The 18,138-nt window shown below is 44.6% G+C and overlaps 1 protein-coding gene across 1 annotated transcript in view; it reads right to left on the bottom strand.

Moving 5' to 3' along the window:
- MRPS5 (mitochondrial ribosomal protein S5) overlaps positions 1-9,736 on the bottom strand; it is a 49,072-nt gene extending 39,336 nt beyond the window's left edge. The window contains exons 1-2 of the mRNA XM_082217804.1: positions 9,602-9,736; positions 1,613-1,750 (exon numbers count right to left, since the gene is read on the bottom strand). Coding sequence (XP_082073930.1) covers positions 1,613-1,750; positions 9,602-9,671 — 208 coding nt within the window. The 5' untranslated portion in view covers positions 9,672-9,736. The remainder of the gene's footprint in view (positions 1-1,612; positions 1,751-9,601) is intronic.
- Between the last annotated feature and the right edge of the window lie 8,402 nt (positions 9,737-18,138).

The following is an 18,138-nucleotide window of genomic DNA, read 5'->3' as shown; positions in this document are numbered from 1 at the left end:
TTTTCCTGATGGTATCAAAAGCTGAGGAAAGGTCAAAGAAAACCACTTCTCCATCCGTTTCCTAAGGGCTTTAACAAGCGCAACTGAGGCAGCTTTGGTGCCCTATCCTGGCATGAAGCCAGACCAGACTGAAAAGGGCCCAGGTAAATTATGTAAACGTGCCTGCAGTTGGATCATCACTACCCACTTCAACACCTTGCCTAAAAGTGGGATATTGGTGACTGGGTGATAGTTGCTCAGCCCTTGTGGGCCCACACAAGTCTTCTTAAGGGCTTATAGCACCACCACATTCTCTTCTTTAAATTTTTTATACATTTTTATTGGTTTTTTTAACATATCATTTCCAACAATCATATAACATAACTTTGTATCTTATACAATATTTTAGACTTCCGTCAACACCTCTGATGATTTTTTGTTCTTTATCACTTATTCTGCATTTCTTAATTTCTCTATTACTCTTGATTATCATTAACTAATAATTCTCCTCATAGTCTTTCTTGCAATATTTCAAATAGTCCTCCTTACAGAACTTCTTGCAGTCCTATTAGCATAAGCTGTTCATTACAGTTACTTTTCAAATCGTTCATAGATTTACTCCAGTCTTCTAAGAATCTCTGGTCCCACAGGTTTCGAATCCTTCCTGTTAATTTATCTAATTCTGCATAGTCCATCAATTTCATCTGCCATTCTTCTTTCGTCGGTAATTCTTCTTGCTCCCATTTTTGTGCCAATAATATTCTTGCTGCTAGCACCTCCACATTCTCAGACTGCCACAAATCAAACTGATCCACAATAACCTGACCAGATGGTGCTTTGGATGCTTCCTCAAGACTCACTCTGGCATCCAATTCTGTGTGAATCTGAGCAATTTCATCTCTGGCCATACGTTAGGCCCCTGATGTCAGGAAAAAGCAGCAATGCGAAAGCCAGCTGCAAGTTGCTGGAATGTCAAACAGGATGTTGCTATTTGGAACTGTACTATTGGGACAAAGGGGCAGTCTATTCACTGTACTGAGCACCGGATGTTATCTCAGAGTGTCATCTGACCTGTACTGGAAGTACAGGGGTGGAGTTTCTTACTCTACTGTTGGAGACTGAAGAGTGCAGACACGTTTCTCTGTACTGCTGGAATGACAGAAATAAAGACATGTAAATAGATTTCTGTCTGACTCTTTCCCCCTCCCTGAGGGAAGCAGGGAGGAGGGAGGAGGGGTGTGTCCCTCTCACGTTGAGTGGGATCGCCGATAGAGACCTTGCCTGTATCCTGCCGGGAGACGCAGACGGGGAGGTCAGCCAGGATCTCAGCCGAATGCCTGGAGAAAAGGCCAGTTACCTCTGACCAAGGCTGAGAATCCCACACTAAGACAGTCTCATGGTTTCCATGGAGGACATGATGTCCCGAGTGAGCACATCAGGACATGTGCAGCCTAAGTATGTGTTCAACTCCCTCCTACTGAAATCAAGTTGATGCCCAGTTAGGTAGGCTCAGTTTCAAGGGCTTCAATGGGCAGGTTAAATGGATACAGGATGGTGGCCTGAGAGGGGAGAAAAGCTACGCAAATGTTGTTTCTGGTTATAAGCCGCAGCACCTGTTGTTTACAAGACTTACATTTATTGAAGAAGCTGCTGCGCCTGCATGGCTGCACTGTCACGTCGCGGGGGCCAGAAATGTAGCAATGCGTCTGGAAAGCACATGCCAAGGTAGCATAATGACAATTGACTCCAGACCCTGGAATCAAGGTGCAGCCTGGGGAGAGAAGCAAAGAGAGGTTAGCCTAACCAACAGGGCTGTCACCCAGTTAAAGAAATGTTAGCTGACAAATTAAATTAACGTAAATAAGATAATACTTCTGAAGAAGAAAAGGAAGCACATTTTGCTTGTTTTTTTTGGACAAGTGCATGCACATGCCTTCTTAGGAAAGAGGGAATGTCTCTTCTAAGACAATCCTGCCGCTTGCCGTTTTTGCATTAAAAATGATGAATGGTTTTTGAAACACCAGCTGCCAAATTAATTGGGGACACTATTTTTAGATTTATTAACAGAAATCTTAATAGGCTTTAGATCTGTTAATCTAATTGATTGATTTATGCTGCATCCCCAGTGTCAAATCATCCCCATAAGATAGTGGTTTTCAACCAGGGTGCCTTGAATGATGGTCAGGGGTGCCTTGAGCAACACTGGCCTCTGTCCCTCTTTCCTTCCATCCCTCCTCCGATGCCCTCTTGCATCTCTGCCTCCTAAAGGGTTGCACAACTGTTTATTGCAGCAGCCCTGGCTATAAGCTCCACAGGTAAATTGTGCCTCTGGGACTCTTGGGGCTGGCCGGGGATTGCGGGGAGGCAGCTCAGAGACTAGGGGTGGCAGCAGTGGCTGCCTGGAGGAATCCCAAAGAGTAGGGAGAACAGGCTGAGAGAACACTCCACAAGAGAGGGTGTTCAAAAAAGGGTGAGAGGCTGCCAGCTCTGCAGGCAAGGGGTGACATAGCTGGGCTTCTGAGCCCCACAGGGGTCCCACAGAAAAAATGTAGTTGGTCAAGGGAGCCATGGACTCAAAAAGGTTGAAAACCTCTGCCATAAGGCATTTAGCACAGCCTGGTGTATTAAACCAATGTTTCTGGAGCCCATGTCAATCCAAACACGTTCCTTGGGTCCCCAGCTGTTATTGGACTACAACTCCCATCATCCCTAGCTAGCAGGACCAGTGGTCAGGGATGATGGGAGTTGCAGTCCAGCTGGGGACCCAAGTTTGAGAAACAATGGGTTAGAGTGCTGGCTTAGGACCTGGAAGATGAGGGCTTGAATCCGCACTCAACCACAGTGCTCAATGGGTGAGCTTGCACCAGTCACTGTCTCTCAGCCTATGCTACTTCACAGGGTTGTTGTAATGATAAAATGGGGGAAATGTGGTAAATGAATGAATGCCCACTGCTTGCCCTTGGTGGTGCATCTTCCCGTGATCCTTGTTTGTGGTTTACGCTTGAGTTTCTGGCTCACCTGGCCTAACAGCCAGCTCTCAATTGGCACTGAAACCCAACTGCCTGGTGCTTAACCCTTATTAAGACATGACAGAAGGCGAACAGCGTTCGGTGAAAACAATTTCAACAGAATTATCATGATGGAGGTAGAGGGAGCCAATTCCAATGAGAAGTCTGATAGCAGAATCGGAGAAATGAGGCAAAGACAACAGTTTACATCAGATGCCCAATAAAGAAATTGATTTTAGCTGGATGAGGATGGGAAAATGCACAGAAAGCCGATTAGAAGGTAAAGGAGCTACTGGATAATAAACACAAGAGTTATAAACACCGGCAGGTAACTGATTTCAGTGCTACATCACCAGGCACCACAGTAAACATCACCATTAGTCTTAACTAGGGTTGTCAACCAATTAAAGACTTTTTGTTAATCAAGCACTTGCCTCTTAACCAACAGCGTTTTCGGATCCACATAGCCTCTGTTTTGTATAGGTTCCTGCTAAGAAGTCCATGCTATGAATAGTTAGGCAACCTTAAGAGCAGGAGTGGGGAACCTCTTTGGCTTCATGGGCCAGATCCTTATCAGGATCGCACTCATGGGTGATTAGCAGAAGAACAGCAAAAGCAGATTTTGCAAGCCCTTATGGCCACCGTGAGGTGGGGGAAGGGGGCGTTATTAGCTTTTGTTTGTTTCTCCTTGTTTTTATCATGTATTTTGTTTCTTATATTGTATTTTTATGTTGTGAACTACCCTGAGATCTACAGATGAAGGGCGGTATACAATTTATAATTAATAATTAATAATAATAATAATAATAATAATAATAATGGGATAAACACATACTGCCTGTTACACAATGTTCTGAGGGCCTCACAGTTCTTGCTACACTTGAGGACATTTTTTTTAATCAACATCGATTTTATGTGGCTACATACCTAGATATTTGGATGATTTTTATTAATGTATATGTTTAAATTAAGATGGATGTATGAATGGTTATTGTATCTTAATAACAGCTTATTGTTTCAGGTTTTCCCCCTTCTCCTCTTCCGTCTTAGTCCCCCCCTGTTTTTCCAACATTATACTTTCTTTGTTAAATCATTAATTAAAAAACAAATAGCAAGCAAAAAATAAATTAACCCATGAGGCTTGTGTGTAATACAATAACCCTATGAACTCTATTCTTAGAACAATTTGAGGGTGGCAACACAAGAAAGGGCCTTCTCAGTGGTGGCTCCCCACTTGTTGAGTGCTCTCCCTAGGGCGTTACACCTGGTGCCATCACAATCCATGTTTAGGTGACAGGCAGAAAAACCCCCACATTCTTATTCACTCATGTCATTGCTCCATAATTTTTTGACTTAGTGGAATAGGGTTGAGCTGGATCTGCTGTTTTATATATATATCTCATTGGTGAGCATTTTAGATTGTTTTTACTCTTGGCTTTCATGCTTTTATTTACTGTTTGTTTCTGTAAGTCACTTTGAGTTTCACCTTTCTGAAAAGAGCAACTAATAAATGAAAACAGCAACACTAATTAAAACACTTCACAGAACAAGTTCAAATGTCAAGATCCATGTTAACAAAACCCTTCAATAAGTTACAAGAATCACAGAATCATAGAGTTGGAATGGACCCTCAGGGTCATGTAGTCCAACTTCCTGCAATACAGAAATGCTGATATGCTCCGCTCTTACTTTAAAAATAGACTTGCATTAAAGTTAGTTAGCTAGAACACCAGGACAAGGCATGACTGGGTTTTGGGTGGGGGAAATGAGGGCAAGATTCACAGCAAGTTTCAAAGACCCATTTTTGGATTAAATTTCAAAGAGGACTGCTCTTTGTGGCTTCACATTAAAGCAGGAAGACTGAATGGATTGGCAAAGCGGCATTGAAGAAAGTGATCTTCTCACTGGAAGAATCCTGGAATCCCAATGAGGTTTGAGATTCTCTGAAACACAACTGATTTTCTCTGGTTTATAGCAAGTCGCCTAATATGCAGAACTAATATGGGAGCAACAGAAATAGTTATGGCTGATGAATAGCCACACAGGAAGGTGGAGGAACTCCCGCAGCTCCTGCCTGTCTATAAATTGCTCCCTTTCACCAGGACTGTGAACAGAAAACACCTGGGCTGAAACAGCTGCAATGTTCTGGGAAAGTTAATGTACAAAGAAATCTGATTAAGCTGCAAGATTGCAGCTCTAGAAACATCCAGTCCTATTAATTTTAATCTTCTAGCGGGCAACGAACTCCTTCACCTCAAGTTTTCTGTATCTTTTATCTGATCAGAATCCCAAAAGGCAAAATGCTAAATTGCATTACAAACAGAATTACACTGAACAAGAAGCCCCAAGGGAATGTACAGCCCGGTTAATCACAACCCTGCATACTGCATGTTTCACCTCCTTTCAGGGACACTTGCTCAAATGCCTTTTACATCAAAATATGGCAACACCTCAAATTAATGGGTGCCCTTTATTTCAGAGAATCCTAGCTCAGGGGTGCCTCAGGCTCTCAATAACAGATCTCCCTAAGTGGCATATGGACAACCCATGGGACTCATGGGGGTCCAAAGGGCTTAGGGCCCTCGTATTTACGGGACCACCTCTCCTGGTATGCCCTGCAGAGGACCTTAAGGTCCATGAATAACCATAGCTTAGAGCTCCCGGGCCCTAAGGAAGTCAGACTATCCTCCACCAGGGCCAGGGCCTTTTCAGTGATGGCTCCGACTGGTGGAATGCTCTGTCCCATGAGACTAGGGCCCTTCAGGATTTAACCTTCTTCCATTGGGCATGTAAGACAGAACTATTCCGTCTGACCTTTAATTTGAATTCACCTGATCTTTTATTTCTCTTCCTTCCCCCTCCCCTTTTATGAAGATCACCCGCTCTGAGATCCCACAGCTTTCTCCCCTGGCCCAAGTAGGACCAATTCAGCCAGCTAGCCCTGGGGGTTATCTAATTGATTTTTGAATTTTATTGTTATTCGTGAACCAGGAAGGGCGGGATATAAATAAAAATTTATTATTATTATTTATTATTATAAAGGACTCTGCCCCATCCAATTGGCACTGGAAATAGCTGATTTGTACATTCTGCAGCTGACTCCTGTGCTTATTGACCAGTCCAGAGGTTCCCAAACTGTAAGCTTCATTCTGGTGATCTGTGGATTTATGGTGGAAGTCAGGAGATGGCATACCCATCATATTAAACATTCAGATTGGTTTTTAATTGTATCTTTATTGCATCATTTCTAATGTCATAGAATTATAGAACTGTAGAGTTGGAATGGATCCCAAGGGTCATCTAGTCCAACCCCCTGCAAGGCAGGAATTTCTGCTCAAGCATCCATGACAGATGGCCCTTCAACCTCTGCTTAAAACCTCCAAGAAAGGAGAGTCCACCACTTCCTGAGGGAGACTGTTCCACTGTCAAACAGTTTTTACTGCCAGAAAGTACTTCCTGAGACATTTGAAGATGGCTATCATATTTCCTCTCAGTCTCCTCTTTTCCAGGCTAAACATACCCAACTCCCTCAACCATTCCTCATAAGGCTTGGTTTCCAGACCCTTGTATTACCGCTTGAATTTCACAGAATATATACAAAATAAGCCAGGCCTGCTCTCCACCTGAGGCCTTTAATGTTGCATGCAGCGCTTTAGGGCTCCACGGTTGCCCACTCTTGCCCTAAGTACAGTGGTACCTCGGGTTAAGAACTTAATTCGTTCCGGAGGTCCGTTCTTAACCTGAAACTGTTCTTAACCTGAAGCACCACTTTAGCTAATGGGGCCTCTTGCTGCTGCCGTGCCACCACCAGGCGATTTCTGTTCTCATCCTGAAGCAAAGTTCTTAACTCGAGGTACTATTTCTGGGTTAGCAGTCTGTAACCTGAAGTGTATGTAACACGAGGTACCATTGTAAAGAAAAGGTCCAAGCCTCTCCAACTGTAATTTCTTCTAACTCTTAAGAAGGGTATGTGAAGGAGCAGGGTCACTGTTGCAAACCGAATCAATATTTTAAGGGAGTGTGCAGTGTAGTAATATTTTTATATATAAATATAAGCCTACAATTTTAAGCAAATGTTGCTCATTTAAGCAAAGGAGCTTCTCCCACTGAAGGAATAGGCAAGCAGGTGGCCTTAGGGCAATCCCATATGCCAGCATCACCTTCTGACTTAAGAATAGTCCTTCACTTCTACCATTTACTCAAGTTTCTTTCAAGCACAGATTTCATTGGCTACTTTAAGTGCTTCTGAACTCTCCCACTTTTGCAGCAGCTGCTGCAAAAATGCAGTAGTAATTGTACTTGCACGAAGTTTTTTTTAATTAATCAATGACTATGTGGAAAGGGTTCTGAATCCTACATTATTTATGTCTCCTGTGAACAGATGCATTCATAGTTTTTATTCCAGTTCATGTCACAGTGGCAGCTAGGCAATATCAGATTGCACTCTAGGTCTGATTCAAATGCAACAAGGTTCCTTTTTCTGTCACTTGTTCGCAACAGTTCAATCTTCATAATGTAAACTCAGAAGTAAATCCTACCGAGTTCAGCAGAGGTTACTCTGACTGGGGTTAGGATTGCAACCTTAAAAAAGAGAGACACGGCTATAGAACAGAACTTTTCCATGTAGCGTATGGACTAGGAAAACCTTGCCAGTTTCAAAGTTCATTTCTTGAAAAGGGACAATTTTATAGATCTGGAAGCAGGCAGGTTGGGGTGTATCATTCTCCAAAAATAGCTATAATGGATGCGGTGACATTTAAAGCAGAAATAACATAGCTTGTGAATGTTGGTAGTGTGCATTAACTGAACTGGAGAAAGACTGAAATGATTTCATGGTGTAAACGTCTACTCAGAAGGCAGTCATGTAAGAGACGTTTACTCCCAAGTCAGCATATATAAGATTGCTTGGGGTATTGGGAGTTTCAGCTCAGCAGATATTCACAGCTGGGGAAGATCTGAACAGGAGACAGGAAGGAAGGGAACACATGCTTTGCAGGCAAAACATTCCAGTTTAAACGTCCCTGGCATCTCCAAGGAAGGCTGGAAAAGACCTAGGTTTAAAACTATGAAAATCCACTGCCAGCCAGCATAGCCAACTGGTTACCAATGTGATGGCCTCCAGGGGTTGTTTGACAGCAAGTCGGCATGGTTGCTGCTCAGGAATGGTGGAAGTTATCAGTCTTAAAACCTGGAGGGCCCCACATCTACTGAACTAGATGGACCATTGGTATAATGTGTCAGCCTCCTGCCGAGAAAATCTATATACATTTACTGGGGCGGGCTATGTTCAACAGAGCAGAGTGTTGTTGTTGTTTAGTCGTTTAGTCGTGTCCGACTCTTCGTGACCCCATGGACCACAGCACGCCAGGCACTTCTGTCCTCCACTGCCTCCCGCAGTTTGATCAGACTCATGCTGGTAGCTTCAAGAACACCATCCAACCATCTCATTCTCTGTCGTCCCCTTCTCCTTGTGCCCTCCATCTTTCCCAACATCAGGGTCTTTTCCAGGGAGTCTTCTCTTCTCATGAGGTGGCCAAAGTATTGGAGCCTCAGCTTCACGATCTGTCCTTCCAGTGAGCGCTCAGGGCTGATTTCCTTCAGAATGGAGAGGTTTGATCTTCTTGCAGTCCATGGGACTCTCAAGAGTCTCCTCCAGCACCATAATTCAAAAGCATCAATTCTTCAGCGATCAGCCTTCTTTATGGTCCAGCTCTCACTTCCATACATCACTACTGGGAAAACCATGGCTTTTACTATACGGACCTTTGTTGGCAAGGTGATGTCTCTGCTTTTTAAGATGTTGTCTAGGTTTGCCATCGCCTTTCTCCCAAGGAGCAGGCGTCTTTTAATTTCGTGACTGCTGTCACCATCTGCACTGATCATGGAGCCCAAGAAGGTAAAATCTCTCACTGCCTCCATTTCTTCCCCTTCTATTTGCCAGGAGGTGATGGGCCCAGTGGCCATGATCTTCGTTTTTTTGATGTTGAGCTTCAGACCATATTTTGCACTCTCCTCTTTCACCCTCATTAAAAGGTTCTTTAATTCCTCCTCACTTTCTGCCATCAAGGTTGTGTCATCTATCTGGTTGTTAGAAACTCAGATTAAGGCGCCAAATGGCTCCATTACTTATGCCCTACATTCCTGGCGTGCTCTGGTCCATGGGGTCACGAAGAGTCGGACACGACTAAACAACACATTCCCCACCCCCCACCCCAAGCGGTTTACAGATAAAAATAAGAACCGCTACAAAAACAGGGGGGAGGGGAACCGACCATTAAAAACAACTGATAAATATATTGCATATTCTCTCAACGGTCAGCCCCGTTGTACTCCCAAGTGCACGTGCGATCCTGTCCTATCTGCACGGTCGCTTGCGAGTGAGGAACCCTCGCGACGGGGGCCTGTCTGGGGATTTCGCTGCCTGGCAGCTGCGCCAAACCGAGGACCCCAAGGCCCGAGGCGGCGGCGATGGGAGGCGGTAGGATCTGGGCAGAGTCAGGCGAGGGGAACGTACGAGGGACACGAGCCGCCGCCTCGAAGGGCGAGAGCAGCCGGAGGCCAAGAGCTTCCCGACCCCGCCGAAGAAGCAAGACTAAGTAAAAAGGGGGCTTCACCTCTCCACGCGGCTCTGAGGGCTCCGGCGCTGCAGGCTTTTTGAGCCACCACAGCTATGGCGGCCGCCATCTTGGCGAAGATCCTCCTCGGCCACCGTACTTGGTGTCCTCGCGTTTGCCCGAGACCTTAAAATCTCTAGGACGCGGCGCCTATCACCGGCTCCGTTTCGCGGCGCTCAGCACGGCGGTCAGGGAGGTATGAGGGAGCGGGCGAACCTTGACTCGCCTGCCCATATTTTCAGTATGCGCTGCAGGCATTACTGTGGACAGCCCCTTCTTCCCGGTGGAGGGGGCCTTCCCGTTAGGACCCGAAGACTCCTCCGCTCGTTAGGTAGAGGCAGCCCAAAGGGGGTCAACAAGCCGCTTGTGGTTTTTCAATACACTTCCGGGAGTGGTTCAGAAAGCCCTCACGGAATCTCCCATGTGCGGGGCTGCGAGGGGCAGCTGCCCGCGCAAGCTAACGTGGAAAATGCCAAAGAGGTAGATGGAGCAGTGTCGTTAAGAGGCTCGTTTTCAATTGGAGTGTTTTGAAAGCAGGATCAAAATGGGTGCAAGGGAGCCTGGACTGTTTCTCTGGCTTTTTATTTATTTAAAACGTTCATAAACCATATAATTATTTTTAAAACTCTTCGTGTTTTGAACAAAAGAAACCCCAGCAAACAGCATAATGAAAACAAAAATAGAACATAAAACCAGTAACACAGCTCATAAAATCTCATAAAAACAAATCAAGGACTGCAAAAAACTATCCTGTGTGTCAGTTACATCCTGTCTTCCGTAGCTCACCTGGAGTTCTCCTCCATGCTAACTGACTCCAAGGATCCCCCCCCCCGCCTGTCATTCAAAGTTGAAACCCTAAACCCTGGCCCTTGCCTCTGCCCACTAGCACCCAGTAAGGAAGGGGCCCCACTCTCCCATACCTTTGTTCCTTGCTTATGGCTGATCCAGTGGGTTTCCGTGTTTGGCAAAGTTTAATCAAACCTCAATCAATTCTAACTTTTACCAAATCCAGGCATTATGAGGATCTGGCACCCCCACAAACCCATAACAAGCCATTTTGTTGGAAAACAGATGGGCAATGTGAGGCTATCTTCCTCACTCTGGATCTTTTGCATCAATCTGTGGTAATAACCTCGGTGCTTGTGCTAAAAATAAGTTTAATGCTTGCATTTTATATACATAAAAGCTGGTCCATCACAAATTATAACAGATAATTTCCTTCCACTCCTCCCCAACCCCCTGGTTATTTAATTTTTATAACTAGTTTTAAAATTATGTTTATCTGATTAAGTTTTTGCTCTAATGGACACAACTGGCAAAAGCTGTGGGGAGAACAAAGTTGAGTAACTGGACAATGAAAAGTGCCGGTTGCAGACTGGCTGTTTCACACAATCCCTTCCCCAGCCTGAATGGATGGTAGCTTAACTTCTTTATCTTGTTATGACAGATGTTTGAGGTGACTGGCTGGCAGAGCAATCTTTTCTAAATCAAGATGAATAGCTGTGTAATGTTTTGCTGTCTTAAGGTAGGGAAGTCAACCTCAAAACTGTTGAACTTTTTTGGGGGAACACACACTTCCTGGTTCTGTTGGCAAAAACCCAGACATTTTGCTGATTTTTTTGAATTCCCCCCTCCCCCAATAGTTTTGCCATTTGACTCCTGTACATGTCCAGGACATATGGCAAACTTGCTTATGGTTGCATTTGGGAGAGTCAGTGTAGCACCAGTGGCTGGTAGAGCAATCCCAAAACCAGAAGAAGCCAGAATAATTTAAGCCGCTGTAGTTTACCCCGTTTGCTGATAGCAGTGCCTTTAAGAACACAAAGACAGCCATTAAGAACAACTGACCAGGTAGGTGTTGTCCTTCCTCCAGCTGAGAAGTGGACAGAAACAGAAGAATTATGGTGCTGGAGGAGACTCTTGAGAGTCCCATGGACTGCAAGAAGATCAAACCTATCCATTCTTAAGGAAATCAGCCCTAAGTGCTCACTGGAAGGACAGATCGTGAAGCTGAGGCTCCAATACTTTGGCCACCTCATGAGAAGAGAAGACTCCCTGGAAAAGACCCTGATGTTGGGAAAGATGGAGGGCACAAGGAGAAGAGAATGAGATGGTTGGATAGTGTTCTCGAAGAAGAAGAAGAGTTTGGATTTGATATCCCGCCTTTCACTCCCCTTCAGGAGTCTCAAAGCGGCTAACAATCTCCTTTCTCTTCCTCCCCCACAACAAACACTCTGTGAGGTGAGTGGGGCTGAGAGACTTCAGAGAAGTGTGACTGGCCCAAGGTCACCCAGCAGCTGCATGTGGAGGAGTGGAGACGCGAACCAAATTATGAGTCTACCACTCTTAACCACTACATAACACAGGTGATAGATACTCTTGCGATGCAATGTTCTGCTGCACTCCTTCCACTGAAACTCAAGTTTTAAATATGTGTAAAATAAACCATATTGCATAAAGACACGACAGTCACTGCCATGCCTTATTCCCAAGGAACACAAGCCCTCCTAGTTAAGAGCCAAGACCTTTGGAATCTTGCTGCCAATAGGCAGAGGTTGGTGTGGCCTGTAACAGTATAATTTTGCCAAAATGCACCTTTTGCAAAGCAATTTCCCCTGATAATGATGCATTTTGGTTCATCCTGTTTTCACTAAAATATTCCTTTGTACACACAATTTGCCACAGTATATGCATTTCCATCACATTGCTTGGCAGGAGAAACGCGTTGCAAAATTTGGAAAAGTGCAAATTTTGAAGGATACCTGTGTCATGTTTCACATACTGTTTTGGGAAATGAAAATTTGGTAACTTTACGTTTAAATATGAATGGAGCTGAATTTCTCCCCTTACTCCCCTACATTTCTTGCAGGACTACTGCCGCCAGGAAAGAAAGCAAATGGTCTCCTAATTCAGTAATTGCAATCGCGGTCGTTGTAGGAGGCCTCAAGAAACCAACCAGAACCTTTTCTTTTTCTTTCTGTGGTTTGAAAAATAAAATAAAAAGGCGAGGCTCACAAAGCGAAAAAGATAATCCTCACTTTGTCATCTGAATGGCGAAGGAAGCAAATCTTAATTTAGCTGCCTCGTGTGTTCTCTCCCGTGGAACCGCATTTCTCCTTGATGCAGCTGAGGCTTCGCCTGAAAGGGATTAAGGAAATCAGCCCTCGCTTTGCTCCCGGTATTTTACATAATGGCGTGAAGTTTAACCAGTAAAAGTATCAAGAGGCGGTAATGAGGCTCTAGCAAAAGTAATAATTTCCACGATTTGTGTGTGGTGTCGTAAATTAACTTCAGATTAAAGGAGAGAAAAGGAGAGGTTGAGTTCAGAGTGGCGTCTTGCATGCTTAAGAGAGATTTTGCAGAAAGCTAGAAAACTCATGCTGGCTAGGGAGATGTAATGTGCGATGGAGCAACTTAATGGAGCCCCGAGGTTTATTACCTGAGCTAGATCAGTAATGAAAGGACGTGGACCAACCTATCCTATTAAGGAGCAGCAAACCATGAGAGTACGTAATGTTTGTATCTCAAGTACTTTGTGGGGTTTTCCCCCCAGCAGCTGGAGAAAATTCTAATACTAGCAAGCTCCCCTTCTTTAATAAGCCTTTGGAGAATGTAAATTTAGGGACAGATGCAGAAAGGGGAAGTAGAGCAGCTATATGTCCTGTTCTACAGAAGATACCGGTAGTTCTCAATTTGACAGCATTGCCTATTGAGACGGAAGTCCAGTCTAAGTCTGCATTAAAGAAAAAGAACTCACAAAGGGAGAGCTGGAGAGGCCTTGATGTTGCCCATCAGCTCTCAGCACCTGATAGCTGACTGAGCAGCATATAGTCCCCACAATGGTGGAATGTACAGGGACACGGGTGGTGCTGTGGGTTAATCCACAGAGCCTAGGGCTTGCCGATTGGAAGGTCGGCGGTTTGAATCCCTGTGACGGGGTGAGCTTCCCTTCCTCGGTCCATGCTCCTGCCAGCCTAGCAGTTCGAAAGGACGCAGTGCAAGTAGATAAATAGGTACCGCTCTGGCGGGAAGGTAAACAGTGTTTCCATGCGCTGCTCTGGTTTGCCAGAAGCGGCTTAGTCATGCTGGCCACATGACCCAGAAGCTGTACACCGGCTCCCTTGGCCTATAGAGCGAGATGAGCGCCGCAACCCCAGAGTCGTCCGTGACTGGACCTAATGGTCAGGGGTCCCTTTACCTTTACCTATGGTGGGATGTATTGTATTTATATTTAAATCATAACAATGGGGAAGAGAGATTTTGTGCTAGCCATCAGGCAATGGCTTTTCCATCCTGCCTTGCCCCACCCTACAGCCCTAGGAGCCTTTCCCAGACCATAACATTAAGACAGGGTCTCCCAGACTTGGGTCTCCAGCTGTTTTTGGACTACAATTCCCATCATTGCTGATCACTGGTAGCTAGGGATGATGGGAGTTGATGTCCTAAGGCTTATTAGTAGAACGAACGGTTCTCAACAAAGTTTTTGTCTTCCTGACTTGGGGGAATATGCATGATAGTTACTGTAGCTACCCTTTGCCCTGTGCTTTTGTCTTCTTAAAAGACCATATACTGAGTCATTGGTGTCCAAAGTCCATTTCGGGGGCCTAATACGGCCCTCTGGTCAGTTTAATCTGGCCCCTGTGGCAGTTTATTTCCTGGGGTAAAATCCTAAAAAAACCACAACAACTTCAACCCTAAGGAAAGCTCAACTACTTTGGGGTAAAATCATAAAAAGGTCAACAACCTCAATCCTAAAAAAGGTCAACAACTTTGGTTGGCTCTTTGGTCGGCCCTCAAGGCCCTCCACTTCATCAAATCTGGCCCTCTTTAAAAAAAGTTTGGACACCACTGGATCTAGTTCAGTATTGCTTTACACCGACTGGCAAGATTTACAGGGAGGAAGTTCTCCCTGGACTGATGTAGGGGATTGAATTTAGGGCCTTCAGCATGCAAAATAGATGCTCTCGCATGGCTGTTACCTCACCAGGGATCTTTTCATAGAGCCTTGTTTGCACATTCATAGCTCTTAGTTCATCACAGAAGTATCTCAGGTGCGCTGCTGTACCTTCAACACACAATGCCTTTAACAAGAAGAGAAAAGAGCAGATGCCCATTCACTACTTTCAAAGGGATTAGCCAGCTTTGGGAGCAGTTCACCAGAGGCAACAGTTTTCTAATTTTCAGAAAAAGGCACAAAGGTTTCTAAAAAGTTACGCTGTTCTTCATAATTTAAAGGAAAACCACAGCGCCGCTGCCCCCCCACCCCCGGAGTGCAGCATCTGTTTATTAAGACTCTACAATACGATCACAAAGAACTGTTTTGTTCTTGAAACATGCTGAGAAATTGCACAGAATGAAAAGTAAAGATGATGCGGAAAGCATGGTAGCAACGGTTACCAACGTGCATTGTTATCGAGAGGCTGAAAAGACATTGGCTGCAGAAATGGAAAATTACAATCTGGATTATAGCATTTCTGCTCCAATGTCATTATTGGATGCTTTGCCTTCACAGGCCACATTTTTAGGGAGGGGAAAGGGGTTTTATTTAGATAGAAGAAGAAGAAGAGTTTGGATTTGATATCCCGCTTTATCACTACCCTAAGGAGTGTCAAAGTGGCTAACATTCTCCTTTCCCTTCCTCCCCCACAACAAACACTCTGTGAGGTGAGTGGGGCTGAGAGACTTCAGAGAGAAGTGTGACTAGCCCAAGGTCACCCAGCAGCTGCATGTGGAGGAGCGGGGACGCGAACCTAGTTCACCAGATTACGAGACTACCACTCTTAACCACTACACCACACTGGCTCTTCAGAACGAATTAAGTTCTTAACCAGAAGTACAGAATTGATCCAGGGATGGTGTGGGGAGAGGAAGAAATGTTCTGGTAGTCTCAAAGATCCTAGCTAATTGGTGCCCATCACAGCAGACTCCTTCTGGGGCAAATTGAAGTAGGAAGCCATACTTTTTTTTTGGGGGGGGGGAACTCGCCTTGGGATAGAAAAATGTTTGGAGGGCAGCAACTGCACCATCAAACCCCTCTTTAAATGTTACGTTTGCCTTCACCCTGATGTGGAGTAATACATTCAGCTCATTGAACTCACCAGAGGTGCCACAAATGAATCCTAGCAAGTAAAAAGATGAGGAAGGGTCCCAAAGCAGTGGCGTAGCGTGGGGGGTGCAGGGGCCCCCGGCCGCACCGGGTGCAACATCTGGGCGTTAGGGTTAGGGGGCACAAATCCACGGGTTAGGGGGCGCAAATTACTTGCCTTGCCCCGGGTGCTGACAACCCACGCTACGCCACTGCCCCAAAGGAATCCAGGATGGCTCTGTTGCCTGGTAATGATCAGGTTAGCAGTAGGTCCTTAAGAGTGATGTGTGGCTACCATTTATTGTGGTGTTGTGTGTGCTCACATGTACACTCACGGCTGATTTTTCTGATGATAGGGATGGAGAATTACATCTGGGGCAGACCAGTCCTGGGCCTTTTGAGGTCCTGAGGCACTTACACTTGGTCCAGTATGCTACTTTGTGGAATGGGACCTACAAGGAAACCTATATTGCCCGCCCCCATCCTGCACAGATGACGCTGTAAAATTAGATGTTACAAAAGAAAAACACACATAATTTTTAGTATCCGTTTCTGTGATGTGATGATTTGTACTTTAAATCCAGGCCCTATTGTAAACACTTGGATATCGAGCTAATAAGTAATGGGACGAGGACCAGAAGATACAAAGACATATTTTGTACAATGTGGGGGTTTGGGTTCTGTGTAATTGGCAGTTCCTTGCACTGCAATTCAGAGTCCCTGTCAAGAAACTGAAAATGTATATGCCTTGATGTGACAGATTTGGGTTGATAGCCTGAATTACTAAAGAAATAAAAATAAAAATGAACGCAACACATCTTTCTCTAGAACGTGGCATGTGTTTGGGATCTGTGATACCTATGTGATATGTCACAGGTTGGCCTGCGGGCTTGCTTTTCTGTAACAATATGGAATTGGGTTGTAGCTGCTCGTCATTGCCAGTGTCACAAGCCCTTTCCAAAAGATACCTCTGGCACTTGTGTTCTGTACATAGTATGCTTAGTGTTAAGGTTTCCAGTGGTTCTCAACCTGTGGGTCCCCAGATGTTGTTGGACTACAACTCCCATCACCCCTGAGCTCTGGCCTTGCTAGCTAGGGGTGATGGGAGTTGTAGTTCAACAACATCTGGGGACCCACAGGTTGAGAAAGGCTGGTTTAGACTTAGTATGTTGTAGGTTTAAGTTAAGTCTGCAGCAACTGGATTTCTTACGGACAGTGCCAATCCTGAATGTATTAGATTTGTGACCATTATGCTCATTTGCCTTCAGAGCTGCTGGATGAAATATGATTGCCTCTGGTCTATTTTTTTTTTTGGGGGGGGGAATGCTGCAATGTGTTCAAGCTTTTACTCTGCTAACTCTATGTTGAGATCTGCTCTGGATCAATATTGAGTAGAATTCCATGACACAGACAACACTCCAAATCACAAGGAAGGATGGTGCTGAATTTTACTCAAGCTTAGAGGTAGCCAATGTGTTGTCCTTCAGCTGTAGTTGGATCCATCCATGAGAACATAAGAAGAGGAGCCTTAGGGATCAGGTCAATGGCTCATCTAGTCCGGCAACCTGTTCCCACAGTAGCTGACCAGATGTCCCTGTAGGAAGACCGCAAGTGGGACATATCTTAGTGCAACAGCACTCTGCCCCACCTGCAATTGCTGGCAACTGGTATTCAGAAGCAATAATGCCTTCTGACAGTGGAAGTAGAACATAGCCATCAGGCTAGCAGCTGTTGAGAGCTTTATCCTCCATTGATTTGGTGCCTCCTGTGGAAAATGACTCCGTAATTTAACTAGTCCTTTTTTAAAAAAAATCATTTTCATTGATTTTCCAATAAAAAATATCCAATTAATATATCCAATCATAATACTCCAATTAAAATAAAAAAACTAAAATAGACCAAATTATAGTCCAAATTATAATTATATAATAATACTGTCTGGTTCTCTAAAGCATATCTCCACATCTCAGTCCTGCCTCTCTTTGTTGCTTCCATATTTCCCACATCTCGATTTTGACGCTTTATAATTCCCGTCCCTGAGTCCACAATTCTCAATCATGTCAAACATCATATACTTTCATCCGTCGAATACAACTTTGTTAATATATATTTTTTCCAACTGTCTTTTTATCAGCGCATCTTCCTCTGACTCCGTTCCAATCCGGGATGTTGTCCAAGTCTGTTATCTGTCACATAATTTAACTATTCCTGACCATTGGCCATAGTTACTGAGGCTTACCTTTTCTAGCTAAATTCTAGTTGACTGATTTCTTGATTGGTTTGGAACCTGCCTATTTCTGGTGGATTAGAATAATGAAATCATAGAATTGTATAGTTGGAAGAGGGTTGCCATTTGTCAGGGATTTCCTGGACATATCCAGAACACTGCAGTTGGCAGCAGTGCCCAGGCAGAAATCGGGGAAAATGTCCAGGAAAATCCGGATGTACGGCA

The sequence above is a fragment of the Podarcis vaucheri genome, assembly GCF_965113315.1.
Source record: "Podarcis vaucheri genome assembly, chromosome: 3".
In the NCBI taxonomy this organism is placed as follows: domain Eukaryota; kingdom Metazoa; phylum Chordata; class Lepidosauria; order Squamata; family Lacertidae; genus Podarcis; species Podarcis vaucheri.
The sequence above is the reverse complement of the archived record's forward strand: the minus strand, read 5'-3'. Positions and strand labels throughout refer to the sequence as shown.